The sequence below is a fragment of the Notechis scutatus genome, chromosome 5 (genome assembly GCF_049901735.1).
Source record: "Notechis scutatus isolate UNSWTSFEM ecotype Mainland chromosome 5, rNotScu1.2, whole genome shotgun sequence".
Classification (NCBI taxonomy): Eukaryota; Metazoa; Chordata; class Lepidosauria; order Squamata; family Elapidae; genus Notechis; species Notechis scutatus.
In genome coordinates this window covers 71829549-71846361 of record NC_142013.1, presented here as the reverse complement: position 1 = coordinate 71846361, position 16813 = coordinate 71829549, and the positions used below count along the sequence as shown (strand labels likewise).

The 16813-nt window shown below is 38.7% G+C and overlaps 1 protein-coding gene across 4 annotated transcripts in view; it reads left to right on the top strand.

The window, feature by feature from the left end:
• The window catches only part of GLRA2 (glycine receptor alpha 2), a 159439-nt gene that overhangs the window by 26314 nt on the left and 116312 nt on the right, over positions 1–16813 (top strand). For 2 of the 4 annotated variants that reach the window (XM_087967004.1, XM_026666726.2), the window contains 2 exons: positions 4675–4742; positions 16023–16246. In XM_087967004.1, the coding sequence (XP_087823130.1) occupies positions 4675–4742; positions 16023–16246 (292 nt within the window). Of the gene's footprint in view, positions 1–4604; positions 4743–4839; positions 4908–16022; positions 16247–16813 lie in introns of all 4 variants that reach the window. The other 2 variants (XM_087967005.1, XM_026666727.2) reach the window with 2 other exon arrangements.

Below are 16813 nucleotides of genomic sequence, written 5' to 3'. Positions count from 1 at the left end.
CAAGCCATTTAAAATAGAGTTTTCCAATATTTCTTTTATTCTTGTATTATTTGGACAAAAAGCAAGTGTGCAACTAAGCTTAATTATTTCCTTTATATTTGTACACTAGCTCTATACCTGTGCTTCGCTACGAAACTATGTGATTTGGCTTAGTTTTTGGGGAGGAAAACAAGGGGAAAAATTGTGCCTCTGCCTACCAGCATACATCGGTATTCATTTGGCTAGCGTCCTGTCAGTGTGTGAGGGAGTTGAGGGCTGTTTGGAAACTGAAACAGTATTTGCTGTGTGAGCAAGAAGGAGACAGCAGAAGCCTGGGCGTGGCTTAGCTCAACTGTTCTGTACTAAAGCTGGTTGCTGCTGTGAAACTGAAACTGCAACTCCTCTCCTCTGCTTGTGTTTTGCATTTGGAACAGATTTCTTTTCAGGTGGGGAGGGGGAGTAGAACTCCTTAGCATCAGAGTGTGTTAATAATAATATATGAAATACTAATGCTCTGATGATCATTTCAAAAAATCCTTTCCTAGTGAACACCTAGAAGCCAAGAGGAACATACATGCCAAATTTCAAGTTTATATACTTTATGGTTCTGGAGATTTTGTGATGACTCGTGAGTGGTATTTCGCTTTTATGTAGATATACTTGTCTAATTTCAAAGTTATCTTACTAAAATAAGCTATGCCCAACAAGGCTACTCAAGTGACTATGCTCAACAAGGCTATTCAGATTATTATGCCCAACAAGACTATTCAGATTACTATGCCCAACAAGGCTACTCAAGTGACTATGCCCAACAAGGCTGTTCAAATAACGATGCTCAACAAGGCTACTCAAGTTGCTGTAAATATTGTTGCCCAACTAGGCTACACATTCACACAATATTCACATATACTCTCAACACAGGTGATCAGGCTGTGTAAGAGTGGGCTGGGAAGCAGATTCGGGGCATCCCCTGCTCCAAGAGTCATCTCGAACTTCAGAGGTCTGGATTCATTCCAGTCTTCTCTTTATACCCAACTTGTTTACTCTGAATCCATGGTTATGGTACATATTGCCCTAGTCTTGTCAGGAACTTCACATTCTTACTCCCTGTTCCATGACTCTATGAAAAGTACAGTCCACTATATTCCTTACGTCTAGAGGTGGTATTCAGCAGGTTCTGACCAGTCTGGAGAACCGGTAACAGAAATTTTGAGTAGTTCAGAGAACCGGCAAATACCACCTCTGACTGCCCCTGCCCCCATCTCTTATTTGCCTCCCGAGTCCCAGCTGATTGGCTGGGTCTTCTTTTGTTGTCCTGCACAGGAGAACGGAGCTGGAAAGCAGGTTAGTGGGATGGAGAGGGGTGGGGAGGGGGATTTTGCAGTATCCTTCCCCCAGGAGTGGGGAGGGAATGGGGATTTTGCAGTAACCTTCCCCTGCCACACCCATCAAGCCACGCCCACCAAGCCATGCCATGCTCACCAAGCCACGCCCACAGAACCAGTAGTAAAAAAATTTGAATCCCACCACTGCTTACGTCTATTAATGTTCTACCTGGTATTACCAACAATAAATCATTCACACATTCAGAATCTTTCCTTATCAGTAGTATACATATTCCAACAATGTGAGTTTCCCAGTGAGTTTATGAAAAGGCTAAAACCACTCCAGGACTAACCACACACCTTATGAAACCCAAGTCCAGTAGAGCCAACATCTTCCCCTGGGTCCTTGACCACTAGTTCCACAGGAACAATTATGGGGATTACAATTTGACTTACCAGGGGGTCATTGTTGCAATCAGTTTCACTTTTTCCCAGGCCAGTCAGAGCTTGCAGCCCCTCATAATCAGAAGGCACAATAGCTTCCACCCCTTTCGGTGCTGTCTCATGGGACCTTGGAGCTGGTTTCTCTGCCTTTTTCCCTGGAATTGCCACGGATTTGGGGCTGAGCTTGGTGGATCAGCATTTGGCAACTAAGTGTCCCTTCTTTCCGCACTTAAAACATGCTGTGGATCACTGTCTGGGCTCAGACTTTCTCCTTGCTGACTTCTGGGTCTCCTTTCATCCAGAGGGGGAGGATTTGTGCCACCTGTAACTGCCCCAGTGTTGGTCTTTGGCCAGGTCTATCTCTACTTCATCCACCAGCACATACCAGTGTTATAGGATGCATGGGGCCCTACATGAGATGCAAGCCATATTTGAAGCAATCAATCAGGATGTCTTCAGGCCGTATGCTAGACGACACACCAACTCTTGGAACTCCTGGGTATATGCAGCCACTGACCACCAAACTTGGGTAATGATCTTCATCTGGGACTGAGCCTTGTGCTCCACCAATGAGCCCTCAAACCATTGGCGAAGAGCTGCCATGAAGTGGTCATAATTCTGCAGCTGGGGGCGGGGTATCATCATTATGAAGGGAGACCATCCACTTGGCCATTGCACCCTCAAGAGCCATGGTCATGCATCTTATTTGGGCTTAATCCATCCCCAATCCAACCCCAAACTCCTGCATGTAGTTCCAGACTTGCACCAGGAAAAACCCCAGTTACTTGGGGTCTGCCCTGTACTTCACTCCCAATGCTGGGCCTTTGGGGTCTAGCATCTCTGAGGGGCAGCTCCTGCAGGTGGAGGGGCTCACACAGTGACAGCTGGTGGTGGCAACACTGCTGGGACTGGGGTTGGTCCAGGAGGAGCAGGTGCTATCAGCACTGTAGCTGCTGGGGCAGTAGCTCTATCTGCGGTTTGCCTTGGGGTGGTCCCAAGGAGCCTGAGCAGTCATCTGAATGAGTTTCCCAGGCTCTCCAATTCTCAATCACTTCATGCAATAAGCACAAGGCATGGCTCAGCAAGGCATCCTATGGGTCTGAATCAAGAGGGAGGACTTTGCCTCTGTCCCCCTCATGCCATTCCAGTCTGTTCCTTGAGTAACAGTCACCCCTGAGGGTTGTTCCTCTGGTTCTTCTTTTGGCCCCACATTCAGTGACCATTTGAGTCTGGCAGGTTCCTCATCGATGTCCAGCTCCTCCAGCCATTCCACTTCATCTCAGGCAGAGCATGGCCTATTAGGAAACTCACTCAGAGCTCTAGTCTCATCCAATTAGCTCCCATGGTTGGACATTTAGATGCTTGGTCCCCACAGTAGAGTGAAGTTTCCAGGTTGACCATTAAAGCAAACTTTGCTTAATGTCAGGGTTGCTTCTGATCAATTCCTAGAAAGAAATCCCTTGACACCATAGATTCAGAGAAAAGGTACTTTTATTAAGAACAAACTGAATGCAGCAAAAGTCAGGCAAGCTCTGAAGGAAACATGCAGAAAAAAGACCAATTGAAAATTACCCCAGAGCCCACCTCCAAGTAGTCAGGCAAACAGAGTCCAATCATTGGCCAGGATGATGTTTTTGGAACATCTCTGGTCCAGGTGCTTCACACCGCCCTTATCCATGGACGGTTGACCTTGAAGTTGTTAAACAACCTAAGCTCTCTGTGTCTAAGCCTCTCCATTGGTTTTCAGCAATTCTGCTTTCATTCTATCTGGACACTTCCTCTTCTTCCAAATGCCCATTGCTCCCTCCCTCCCTCTTGGGAGGGTGATACAAACTACTGGTATACTTCCATCCCAGTGATGATCTGCTTATTTGATTATTGTTGATTATTACGTGTAGTGCTGTTGTAATATTATAGTTAAAATTTGCATTGCGAATCAGGAACTTTCATTCTAATGTCATTTCTATTTTGGATATCTTAATTTCCCTTACTACTTACTTAATTTTCCATACCTGGTTTCCTCTCTTTTTCCCTTTTGCATTTATTTAGGAGAAAGATAATACTAGTTTTTCTATGACTTTTAGAATTATATGTCTGTAGTGCTATCAGTATAATGTATATTTGACATAGTATATATGATATACATACCGACTATGAATAATATCTGACACTACCTTAATATGAAAAAGCATGTGGTCTAATATCTGCTTAGTTGCTGTCAAGTTTTTGGCTATAGCTAGACCACTACCATCTTTCTATCTCCCTTACATCATTGCTGTTTTTAAAAAGGACAAGAATGAAACAACTATTCCAGCAGAGGATTTCTCCCACTCCTAAAACTGTCACCAGTTTTACACACTTTGCTTGTTATAGAAGATGGTCTTGTTTGTTTAACACAATTGGATGCCATAAATCATTATTCTATGAAAACTGGTTATTAGATCCCCATATTTACCCAAGAAAAATATCAGAAGCCAGTTTAGCTCACTCGTTCTATGTGGCTTTCTTCTAAGAATCCATTTCTCCTCCTTCTATCCTGATTTAAGACTGACAAAGGGAAATGTATAGGAAAACAACACATCCAAATAATCTAGTCTAAGTTGTTTTTTGTACAATTTATCAGAGATGAGAATTCCAGATGACAGTACTTTCTCTGCAGGGAATCCTATGGTTGTCTAAGATTACAGTGACTATTTGTGCTTCAAGATCACTTTTGCTGCATTCATCATTAAATCATAAACTGAATTAATAATGTTCACTGCAATGGGGGGAGGGAGGCTACAAAAATTGTTCAGGGTTAATATCATTTGTTGTTGTGTCTCACGTTTTGCTTAATTTCAGCAGCCATTGCTCCAGATTGCATAGATGCTGGTGGAGAAGAACTGTTCTATGATATATATTGCAACATTTTTATTGCATTTCACAGGTCCTCCAGTAAACGTTACTTGCAATATTTTTATCAACAGTTTTGGATCAGTCACAGAAACCACAATGGTAAGTGCTGCAATGCCACTGGCACTGAAACAACTATCCTTGATATATGTCATAAACACAAACTGTCATTTTTTTCTATTTATTATTCAACTTGCAGGTCCTCCTGTAAATGTTACCTGCAACATATTTATCAACAGCTTTGGTTCAATAGCTGAAACTACAATGGTGAGTGAGGTTGCCTATTGAAGCCATCTTGTGAAGGAGAGGCATGTGCCATGATGGATCTGAGGTTTCCTAAATCTGGAAGCCTCAGATGTGAGGGTGACCAAAAATGTGTATTGTCTTTCAGAAAAATCTAAAAAGTCATTTTAAGGGGGTAAAAAAACCCTTGTGAGGTAATTTTTGTTTTGCTTAGCATTCAAATTAAATATATTAAAGAATGGTAGTCATACACAAATACAGGTAGTCCTTGACTTATGACCACAAGTGAGCCCCAGATGTATGTTGCTACATTTGTTGAGTTTTGTTCCATTTTATGACCTTTCTTGTCAAGGTTGTTAAGTGAACCACTGCAGTTGTTAAGTTAGTAACATTGTTGTTAAATGAATCAGGCTTCCTCATTGACTTTGCTTGTCAGAAAGTCGCAAAAGATAATCACATGATCCCTGGACGCTACAACTGTCATAAATATGGACTAGTTGCCAAGCACCTGAATTTTGATCACCAAACCAAGGGGATGCTACAACAATCATAGTGCAAAAAACGGTCATAAGTCACTTTTTTCAGTACTATTGTAACTTTGAACAAAATGAATGGTTGTAAGTTGAGGACTACAAGGCAGAATAGAAATATAATAAACAATATTTCATGAAGATCAAAACCAGCCAATTGAAGCAGTTATCTTTCTTATATTCCCTACTGGCAAGGCAGGCCTCATGTTTTTAACTCTGCATGAAAAATTGGGCAAATCATAGCTTTTGCTCACATCAATAATAGCCAATTGTTTTGGCAACTATACCACAAATCAGTTCAGACTATAAAAGAACACTATTTGCTTTTACTATTCCATCTACTAAGAAGTGTTTTTTGTCCTCTTAATTTAGTGGGATAGCAGAAGGAGAAACAACTAACTGTGCAGAATAAACTTGAGGCATTTGGGCTCTCTCGCTTTTATTCACATGTAATTGGTGCCACAAAAAATGCAACAAAACCTATTCAGGTTATGCCATCTGTTTCTGGAATATTACAGACATCAACTTTATTTTTAAGAGGAAAATGCCATGAAAGTAATTCAAAATTTTAAACTCCAAAGCAAGGGACCTATATATTACAACAGCAATGTAATATATATGGCTAGATAAGGCTAAGAGGTTGCTTCCAGCCCATTGATTAGCATGATGATGTGGAAGCTGGCATAATTTTCTTTCCTCTTCTTTCTCACACATATTAGAGCCACGTAGGAGATATCAAGGGAAAATAGGAGAATCCCTCTTCAAATCCATCTGTAGTTCACCATGGATTTTTATTAATTTTTTGCTCTGCTTTGAGAAAGGAAAAATACTGTAAGATTAGGACACGAAATGGAAGCCCTAAACCATCAATATAGAACTAGCTCCTCTAATAGTGTGCAGCCATATACCCTGGTAAGTCTGTACTTGGGAGAGAGGATTATGAGATAGTTTCTACCATGGGAACAGAGCTTCTATGTCTTCCCCAGTATGGAAACCTATCTGAAATATTTTCAGCCATCCTTCAGTTCAGATTTGTTAAAAAGAAATATAAGCATTGTTCCATTAGTTTTGATAAGCCTTGCTAGCTTTCTTCATTTCAAAGGATCATGCTATTTAAATTCCTGAATCAACCATGCCTTGGATTTCACTCATTGGCCACACATTTATATTTATCACTAAGCATGAGTGTGAGCCAGTTTAGTTAAATATAATACAGATTATATTTCTTAATTAGTATGTGAGATTAGCTCCTGCTTCTTAAAGGCTAGTTTGAAACAACATTTCAGCAGCCCTCCCCACCCTCATACTTTCAGGATTTCTTCCACTCTGGGACAACAGCAGAAAACTTCTTTACATTTTACACCTTTCCTGATGACATCAGCAGCTGCACCTGCAATGCAGCAGCCTTTTACTGTATTTAGCAAGCATGTATTCGCAGTGATAATATATGTTTTCATATATTATCATATCATATAAGCAGAATATATCATATCATATATTCTTATATGATATATATCATATCATATAAGCAGAAAACGAATAGGAACAAAGATCCTTTTTGCCTAAGTTCTCCAATCCTTCTAAAAAAAAAAAAAAGTTAAGTTGATCCCCTTAACTAGATTTCTAAGTAAGGAAGGATTCTGTGAGAAAAGTTCTAATCCTGATTGTAGGTGAGCATGAGTGATAATGAAATTTTAAAAACTGAAGTAGGGTGAATTCTACTTGTCACTGGCTTTGCAAGATGGCATTCAATGGTGATATTTGCACGAACTAATGCTGATTGCATTAATCAGACTCATCCATTGCATTTTATTGTTTCTATAATGTGAATATTGTGGGTTTATTACTGCTTTTCAGCTAACAACAACAACAAAGCTAAATAGCTTCAAACCAAGACTTTTAGCTTCCTCATTTGCTAAATTATAACGTACCTGTTGACAGTGTCAAAGGAGACCGTTTTAGTTCAGTGCTGTTCAGATGTCTGTGGCTGAGTTTCTTAAAGCTGACATCTCACCAATAAATATATTTGAATCTGAATGAAGGAATGTTGTTGAAGGCAGACATCAGCTACTACTCATCCGCTTTGCTTTATAAAGTCAATCTAACAATGCAATAAGCAGCATTGTGATATAATAACATTCTGAGTTTCCTGGGACTTCCAGAAGTTATTCTTCCATAAGTTATTTGTCTAGGTGTTTGAATATGGCTGGATGAAGTAAAATTGGAAAATGAATGCAAATTGAAAATTACTCATAGTGTGTTGATATAAACCCACTTCTTAATCGGGAACTATTGTTTCTGGCAAGAAAAAAACAACCCTCCTCCTGATTCTTATTTTTATTTGAGATGGGCTTAACAAATATAAATGTATGTGGGTTTAAAAGCTTGAATTGCATATTGTCTGCAATTTTCAATTTAAACAATCTTTCTGTTTCTAAACTTCTTGTATTGAAATTTTTAAAATTGGGCTTGATATATATTAATATACATTCACATTTTAAATCAATGCACTGGGCTTTTGTGTGGCCTTTTCATTTTATTCTCTGCCTTTTTGTCCTCACTCCAAATGCTTGGCAAGATGACAAATTTTTGTCACTATTTTTATGTTAAGCATTTTTCTGAGGCAGAAAGCCAACATTTGTTAGGCCAACAACTGTTAAAATAATATGCTGCTACATTTTTAACACATTGCCAGGACTAAGCATTCCCAAAGATACTAAAATCATAAATCTATATTTTATACAGCTTTAAGAAGTTATATTTGTACCAGTTTTAATCATTTATGTACATATGTATGAATGTTGTCAAGGAATTCAGGAGTTCAGCTTACTTTATTTCTTTTATTGGTATACTAATTTGCCAGGCAGATATTCTAAAAGAATTAAATAATGTTGCCATTTAATTTAATATTTTGTAAACTTCCTTGCTTTGGACTCATATACATTTAAACAGTATATACATAGAAATATGCACTTTAAGAAGATTTCCTGTAAGAAAATGTACTACCTTGATATATAATATCTTCCTATTTGATAAATAGAGTATATTCTTAGTCTTAGATACTAAAGCTTATAGCAAGAAAGTACCTTACAATGTAAGGCTTACATGATAAAATATAAGCCACTTTAATTGTACCTTTTAATTCTTCCCCACACTCTTAATCCACTGTGAGAGAAAGAAGAGATAGGATCCACTTACCCAGCTCCCCTTCCTACTATATGTCTGAAACCATGCCCCATGTTCTAGTGTTGAAAAAAATCATAGTTGGGAGTTAGCTATATTGGTGAAAATTCTGTGTTTGCTCTAGAATAGTAATGGTATATGAAAACCTCTGTAAGAAGTGTTGACTCCCTTACAACCTAGATCCAGGTTTGATATCTGGAGGATGACAGGACTTGATGAGGGTTGAACATCCACAATGGGGAGATAGCTATACTCATGAAAACTTCCTATTTCCATTTGAATGCTGTTTGCATACAGTTGTAATTGCATGGAGAGCGTTATACAAGCACTTGACTCACACTATACATATTTTTAGTTCCAGTGATTGAAGGCTGGCCAACCTGGTCATAAACAGCCTAATGGCAGTAGGTACATGGAAAGATTATTTTTCTTTCCCAAATAATGGGTTACACATGAGAAGGACTACTTCAGTGGTGTATTAACCATTAAGCAGATTAAGCATGTGCTTAGGACACCAGACCCAAAGGGGGCACCACAAAGTTGAGAATATGGCTTCGTTTGTACAGTATGTACAAAGAAGGGGGGGGGCACCAAGATTTGTCAGTGCTTAGGACACCAGTCAGCCTTAATCTGCCACTACTTGTTATAAGGATTATGCCAAATTTGGGACATTTGCTAATCTATGAAGAAGGTACTCCATAGGCAAAGGGTACAAAAGAATTCCTTTTCAGCTCAGCTTTGTCAGGCTGTCTCAGTGTACTGAGTTCATCCTCCAGTCTGTTACTTAGGACAGGAGGAAAAAGTTTAATTTACAAGAATGGCATTTGATATCCACAAACTTTTTTGTTGATGATTCTAAAAGATTTATAAAATTTTGAATGCTTTAACATTGCAATCACTTATCTGAGAATCGGCTCCCAGGAAATTAGATATGAGCATCATTTGTTGGACTATATACTTTTAATTCTTATGATTTTCCATTTTTTTCAGTGATTAAAATTGATTCTCTTTTAAAGATACTTCTAGGACCTCTCTTTTCTGTTTGCCTGGGACCAAAATTACATTTGATCCCCCGGGATAAAATCCGTGTTGTGTCTGCTGCTAAACATAAATATCAGACAGTAGTGAGAATAATTAATTCAGAATTTTATGGACTGATAATAAGTAACTTTAAGAACAAACCCCATGCTACCCAGATGTATATTTGCACAAGAATATATGGTATGCATTTGCATAACATGTATATGAAACATTTAGTCATTGTTCACCTTTCTCTGATAGAAATAATTCTTTTATTACCACATGAAAAAAATAAAACTTCAGAGCTTCATGAATCTGTTTGACCCAAGCAGTTAACTGTGATTAGAAAGCCCATAAATATAAATATTTAACTATCCTTGGAGTATACCCACTTTATGATGACATATTACCTATGATATATTCAGGAAGTTCCAGACAGATTCTTATCCCTAAAAGTTATCACCCAAAGCTTTTCTAGATGCTGTGGCAGATTCTACTTGAACATAAGATTATTCTTAGGAACTGCTGGAATAAGAAAATAATATTCACTTCACTCACATCTCATTTTAGGATTTGACACTGCCCAAGATTAAAACATTTGTGGAAAAAGTTGTGATCTGTCTGATTCAATGTCTGTATTAAAGAACATTATATGCAGCATATTCAGGTTTTAATTTTTCTCCTATTATTTATGTCACAATCCACTGACATCTTCTATGGCATAAATGATACTATGGTGTGGAATGTGGATCTACTGGAAAAATAATTTCAATTATTAAACTAAATTTGAACAATTTAAATTAGAGAGGTAATCTGGGTATATTTGATTTCTTTTCACTTCATTTTTCCCACCATCCTTCAAGTAGATCGTCATTTCATGATTTTTTTGGATTTTATGTACACACATGTACATTCAAGATTATAGATAGATAAATAGATAGATAGATAGATAGATAGATAGATAGATAGATAGATAGATAGATACAAAGAGACATAGAGATAGATAGATACAAAGAGAGATAGATATAGATAGAAAAATAGAACATTTTTTAAATCTCTGATTTAGAAAATATGAAAATCATTCTTTCTGAAATACCATTGGATATTGTAAATAAATTATAAACTCTTCAAAAGGTTTTATTGAATTAACCTAGTTTCCAGATTATAAAATACGTATTTGTTTTCCTTAAACCTTGGGACAGTTAGTTTTGAAACCAGAGTGTCAAACTCGATTTCATTGAGGGCCGCATCAAGGTTGTGTTTGACCTTGGGGGGTCAGGGGAGGCATGGCCAGGGGGGGCATGGCCAGCTCAATGTCACTCGTGTTAGGGGCACCTGTGGTGGCCTGAGTGTTCTGCCAGTGAAAATGGGCTCCCAAGCTCTGTTTTCAGCTGGGATGGCCTCCTGCAACCCTCTGAGAGTGAAAACAGAATTGGGAAGGCCACCCGTGGCTCTTGCAAGCTCCATTTTCAGCTGCGATGGCCTCTTGCAACCCTCTGCCAGCAAAAATGGAGCCCGGGAGGGCCGCACGCAGCCCTCCCAAGCTCCATTTTTCTTGGCAAAGGCACTGCAGGCCGGTCCTTTGCTGTTTCCAGGGCAGCTCTGTGGGCCAAATCTAAGCACTCCATTGGCCGGATCCGGCCCCTGGGACTTGTGTTTGACACCCCTGTTTTGGAATATAGAATACTCCAATTATTAACTATCAAAACTTACTTTCATAAATAGCTTTTATAAAAATCCTTTCCAAATGAAAGCTACAGGAGTTTCAGTCCTGCTAAAGCATATAGACCAGTGGTGGTATTCGACCAGTTCTGCCCGGTTCTGGAGAGCTGGTAGGAGTGATGATCAGCGGAGACAAAACCGGTTCTCTCCGCTGCTCTAATGGCTCTGCTGTTGGGAACCACCCGCCTGCCCGGGCTCCCATACTCACCTTTATTCGCTGAATTTGAAGTGCAGCTGCTTTGCTTGGCACAGAATAGTGCCGCGCGGCAGCTGCTGAAGTGACTGGGATCATGTAGGCTTGCAGGAGGCAAGGTAGAATGCCTCTATGCCTGCACAAACGCCTCTGCGCCTGTGCAAAGTGCACATTTGGCGCGCGCGTGCACGCCAAACCACACCCACCGAGGTCAAAAAATACTGGAAGAAAATACAGAGATGGCTTTTTGAGATTACAAAATATAAATTGAATTTGGAACCCAAAACGTTTTTATTAGGTATGATCAAAGGGAATTTGAGTAAAGATAAAAGATACAATAGTACACATCTTAACTGCAGCAAGAATCACGTTAGCACAAAATTGGAAGAGTGATAAAATACCACCAGATGAAGTTTTGATTAAAAAAATAATGGACTGTGCTGAACTAGATAAATTCACTATGGAACTGAAAGGCAAAGAGGATCGAGAATACTATGTGATATGGGAGAGGTGGTACGAATGGGTGAAGAATAAGGATAAAAATAATACATAGTCACAAAACAGGAAACATGTATATACAATGACACAATAACTGTTAATGGAAATGAGATTTTTGTATTTTTCGTTTTTAAAGAATAAATTTTTTTAAAAAAACCACACCCACCGAACTGGTGGCAACAATATTTGAATCCCACCACTGATTTAGACCAGTGGTGGTATTCTACCAGTTTGGCCCGGTTCAGCCAAACTGGTAGGTCCGAGGATCATCTGTGAGCGAACCGGTTCGCTCCAACGATCAGCTGCTGGGCCCTTCCACCCACCCTGGCTCTATACTGATCTTTATTTCCTGCTTTTGAAGTTTAGCAGCTTTGCGTGGCACAGTGGATTGCCGCGCATCAGCTGTTGAAGACATAGGGAGAGTGCAGGATTGCAGGAGAAGGTCAGTAACAAACCCTCTGCACGCACGCACATACAAAGCACACATGCGTGTGCAAAGTGTGCCCACCAAGCCACGCCCACAGAACTGGTGGTAAAAAAGTTGAATCCCACCACTGATTTAGACAATTCAAAAACTGTAACCAAAAATACAACTGAATGTACTGGCTTCTGTTTTAAGTACATTGTATTCCTCTAATACTCTCATAAAAGTTTTAAAATAATTACCTGATTGAAAATGTTTATGACATTGTCTAATCATATTTTTAAAAAATGTTTCCTACCCTCTTTTAAAATAGAATTCTTAACTTTTATGTGAATCCAAATAGAAAAATTGATTTCTTGTCCAGTTGTCCCCAAAATGTAAACATTTATGAATTTGGTGAAAAAAATTTTTTTTTTTTATAAAAAATACAATCCAAATAATGCAAAGGGAAATACCTTAAAAAAAACCAATTTTTTTTGGAAACAAGCATTTTTGAAACATCCACTACCTGCTGTAGCCCAAAGCCTGGGGATGAGTCCATTTTGTTTATGAAATGTCAGAATGGAGGACCATTCAGAGCAGGGAGTCACTCAGAATGGGAATGCTAATTCAGAAGGTCTGTAAGGTTATGAAGTAACCTTATTTGATGGAATACGGAGCATGCTGAATCTGCCGGATTGTATTGGATGAACTCTTGGGAGACAGGCAGTCCCTTAAAATGACCAGTTTTTATGCCATGAATGATTTTATAGTGATAACAAGTAGCTTAAATTGCATCTGGAAGCCAGCTGGTATAACAAAAAGTTCTAGATAGCTGAACAATTCTGCACTTGCTTTCCATATGGAATGGGAAAAAGAGAGAAATGCCTTCCTATGCCTGGGTTGATGGTCAAATTCTTGTTATGTTGTTGAAATAATTATAATTCAAATAATTATATTTCATCACAAGAACTGCCCTATCTGCTACAGCTACACTTAGCATATGACTGACTGTGATAGTGGCTCATATATAGAAATGTATATTCATTGAAAATGCAGACATGTAAATCCATTCAAATGCAAGATTACTTTCAGCGGAGCAGGTTATTTGAATGACACTCTCACATTTCTGGTTCAGCTGGAAAGCTAAAGAACAGGTAATTATGGCACGCACTTGTGCCATTAGAGCAGGAGACCCCAACATTTTTGGCACCAGGGACCAATTTCATGGAAGACAATTTTTCCACAGATGTGGGGGAGGGGGGAGGGCCATGCAACCTAGATCCTTCACATGCACAGTTTACAGTAGTGTTCACGCTCCTAGGAAAATCTAATGATTTAAGTCAGGGGTGTCAAACTCAAGGCCCGGGGCCTGGATCTGGCCCACAGGTTGCTTAGATTTGGCCTGTAAGTCCACCCTGGAAACAGTGAAGAACCGGCCCATGGTGCTTCTGCCAGCAAAAACAGAGTTCGGGAGGGCCGCCCGCAGCCCTCCCAAGCTCAATTTTTTCTGGCAGAGGGTTGCAGGAGGCCGTTGCAGCCAAAAACAGAGCTCAGGAGCCCGTTTTTGCTGGCAGAGTGCTTGGGCCACCACTTGCACCCCAACACAAATGACGTTGAACTGGCATGCCCCCCCTGGCCACACCCAACCTGAGGTCAAATACAACCCTGACGTGACACCCCTGATCTAAGTGGTGCTGGGGAAATGATGCTAGCACTGGGGAGTGGCTGCAAATACCAATGAAGCTTCGCTTGCTTGCCCCGCTGTTCATCTCCAGCTGTGCAGCCCAATTCCTAACAGGCCACAAAGCAGTACTGGTCCATGGCCTGTGGGTTGGGGGCCCCAATATTAAGATGAACATATGTGGAAAACAAAACAAAATTAAGCAATATCTTTAACTGTAGCTTAAATTTAAACAAATGAAATTAGATAATTTTAAGAAGATGAAGACTGGTGGGTCTTCATGACATTGCTCCCCATGTATCTTTGATTAGCAAAAAACCACCTAACCTCATAGTACCCTTGAAGTAGATAGATATCATGTCAGGACTCATTCATACAATATTTCTCATTCCCAAAGATACAACTGAAAGGTGAGAGGAAAAATCAGTAACACCCTCCACCCACCTTCAAAGACATTCCAACATCAAACAATTCTGCCTGTTACACAATGATACCATAACCTTGTACCATTAGGGGAAAAAACTCTTAAAGTTACTCAGTCTATATTTTACATGATTTTTCAGCATAGCACAAAATGTCAATGTTATCAAATATTAGTTCTTCCTAGGACAGTCTGTGTTTACCTTCCAATAATTCAAAATTCATTCCCTGTACTGAGGTCAATAAGTATTCTGCACAGATTTCTAGCAAATGTTTATTTATAAATTACTCTGCTGGATATACCCTATGAATGCTTAGTTAGATACTTGCAAATTAATCAATGAAGAGGCAATCAAAATTAGTCTTTAAAATTCTGACAGGTTTTTATAATGTTTAGACAGTTTTTATTCTCACTATTATGGAATACTAATTGCATTTCAAAATGTTTCTGCTATGCTGAATAGATAAATTCTATTTAGCAACAAAGCATATGGTAAATGAAAAGTTGCACTTCATACTCCATGATACAGTCAGAGGTTAATTTTGTTTTGGTTTTGAAAAGAATGAAGTAAAATGGCCACTCCGTAGCTTTATTATTATTATTAATAACAACAATGACAGCAATGACAGCAATGACAACAATGACAACATTAATAATAATAATAATAATAATAATAATAATAATAATAATAATAATAATAATAATAATAATAATAATAATAATAATAATAATAATAAAAATAAAAATAATAGTACACCATTGTCATTGAAAAATGTGCCATCAGTCAATTTTAAAAGGAGGCTTCACTCAGAACAGTTTACATCCTGTGGTGGTACCTATATAACACCATCAAACATCCAGATCTACCTAACCCAGGTCCTTCGTAAGGACTCAGTAAGTAGACAAAAATGCCAAACCTAGGTCTGAACATTTGACTTACAGTGCAGTGATCAATAACAACAACAACAACAATAATGTGGGATTTTTGGATCCAAACTGACAGGCATTTGGTCCACAGGTGATCCATGATTTGAAGATTATGAAATACCGAAATACTGCAATCTGCAAATTGAAGTTAAGCAATTGTGGAGGAAGAAATCAATGGTTGTACCAATAGTAACATAAGCCCTTGGAACAATATCCAAAGGATTGCCTAGATACCTGAAAATTTTGAGCTTATTAGACCTAAATATTCTGACTTTGCAAAAACCACCTTACTCAGAACTGCCTATATATTCAGATGTATAATGGCTCTTAGTCCTTGGTTAGGATTTGAACTGTTAAGCTTTTACCAGTCCCAGACTGTGCATTGAATTGAAGGTTAACAACAACAATAATAATAATGATAAGAACTCCCAGATTGTCCTTGACTAACATAAAGCATATTGTATCTGATAATTCAATAATTCATCTAGGTTTCAAAGTCTAAAAGCACAATCACTTGGACAAGAGATTAAATAATTGGTATATCTGACATTTCTATAGGACTACAGAGTGAACATTTTTTTGAGGCAGCAGTGGAATGATTCCCGTCTTGCTTATAGTGAATACCCTGATGACTCCTTGGATTTGGATCCATCAATGTTGGACTCTATTTGGAAACCTGATTTATTCTTTGCCAACGAGAAAGGCGCAAACTTCCATGATGTTACCACAGACAACAAGCTTCTAAGGATTTCCAAAAATGGGAAAGTATTATATAGTATCAGGTAAACCCACTGTTTGTACATGTTGGGCATATTCTTAAGTTTTTGAAAAATGTGTCTTAGATCACAGAATGGAATTTAAATATTCAGCTGAGGTTGGAAGAGTAGAAAAAATGTCTTCACTTTGCTTGGCTTTCCTCTTCTCAGATGAGAAAAAGCATCATCATCAAAAACATCAAGGATTGCTAAGACATAAAAGAAATTTATGGCTCCAAAACAACATTCCCACCTTCATGAGTTGGGAGTGGAGAAAAAGAAGAGCTTCCACTTGTGTGAACTGCATTCCAAAGCAAAAAGAAAATGTAGTCTACTATATGTCTGAAAGCATGCTCCATGCGCTAGTATTGGGCTACTAATAATTTAATTTTTGCAATGGAGCCTTCCAGATAGAAAGTACATTTAAATTATGAAGCTAAATTAATAATTTCTATACAGGTAGCCCTTGACTTACAACAGTTCATTTAGTGACCAGTCAAAGTTAAGACAGCACTCAAACCACAGACTTATGACCGTTTTTCAAAGTTACGACCTCTGCAGCATCCCCATGATCATGTGATCAAAATTCAGATG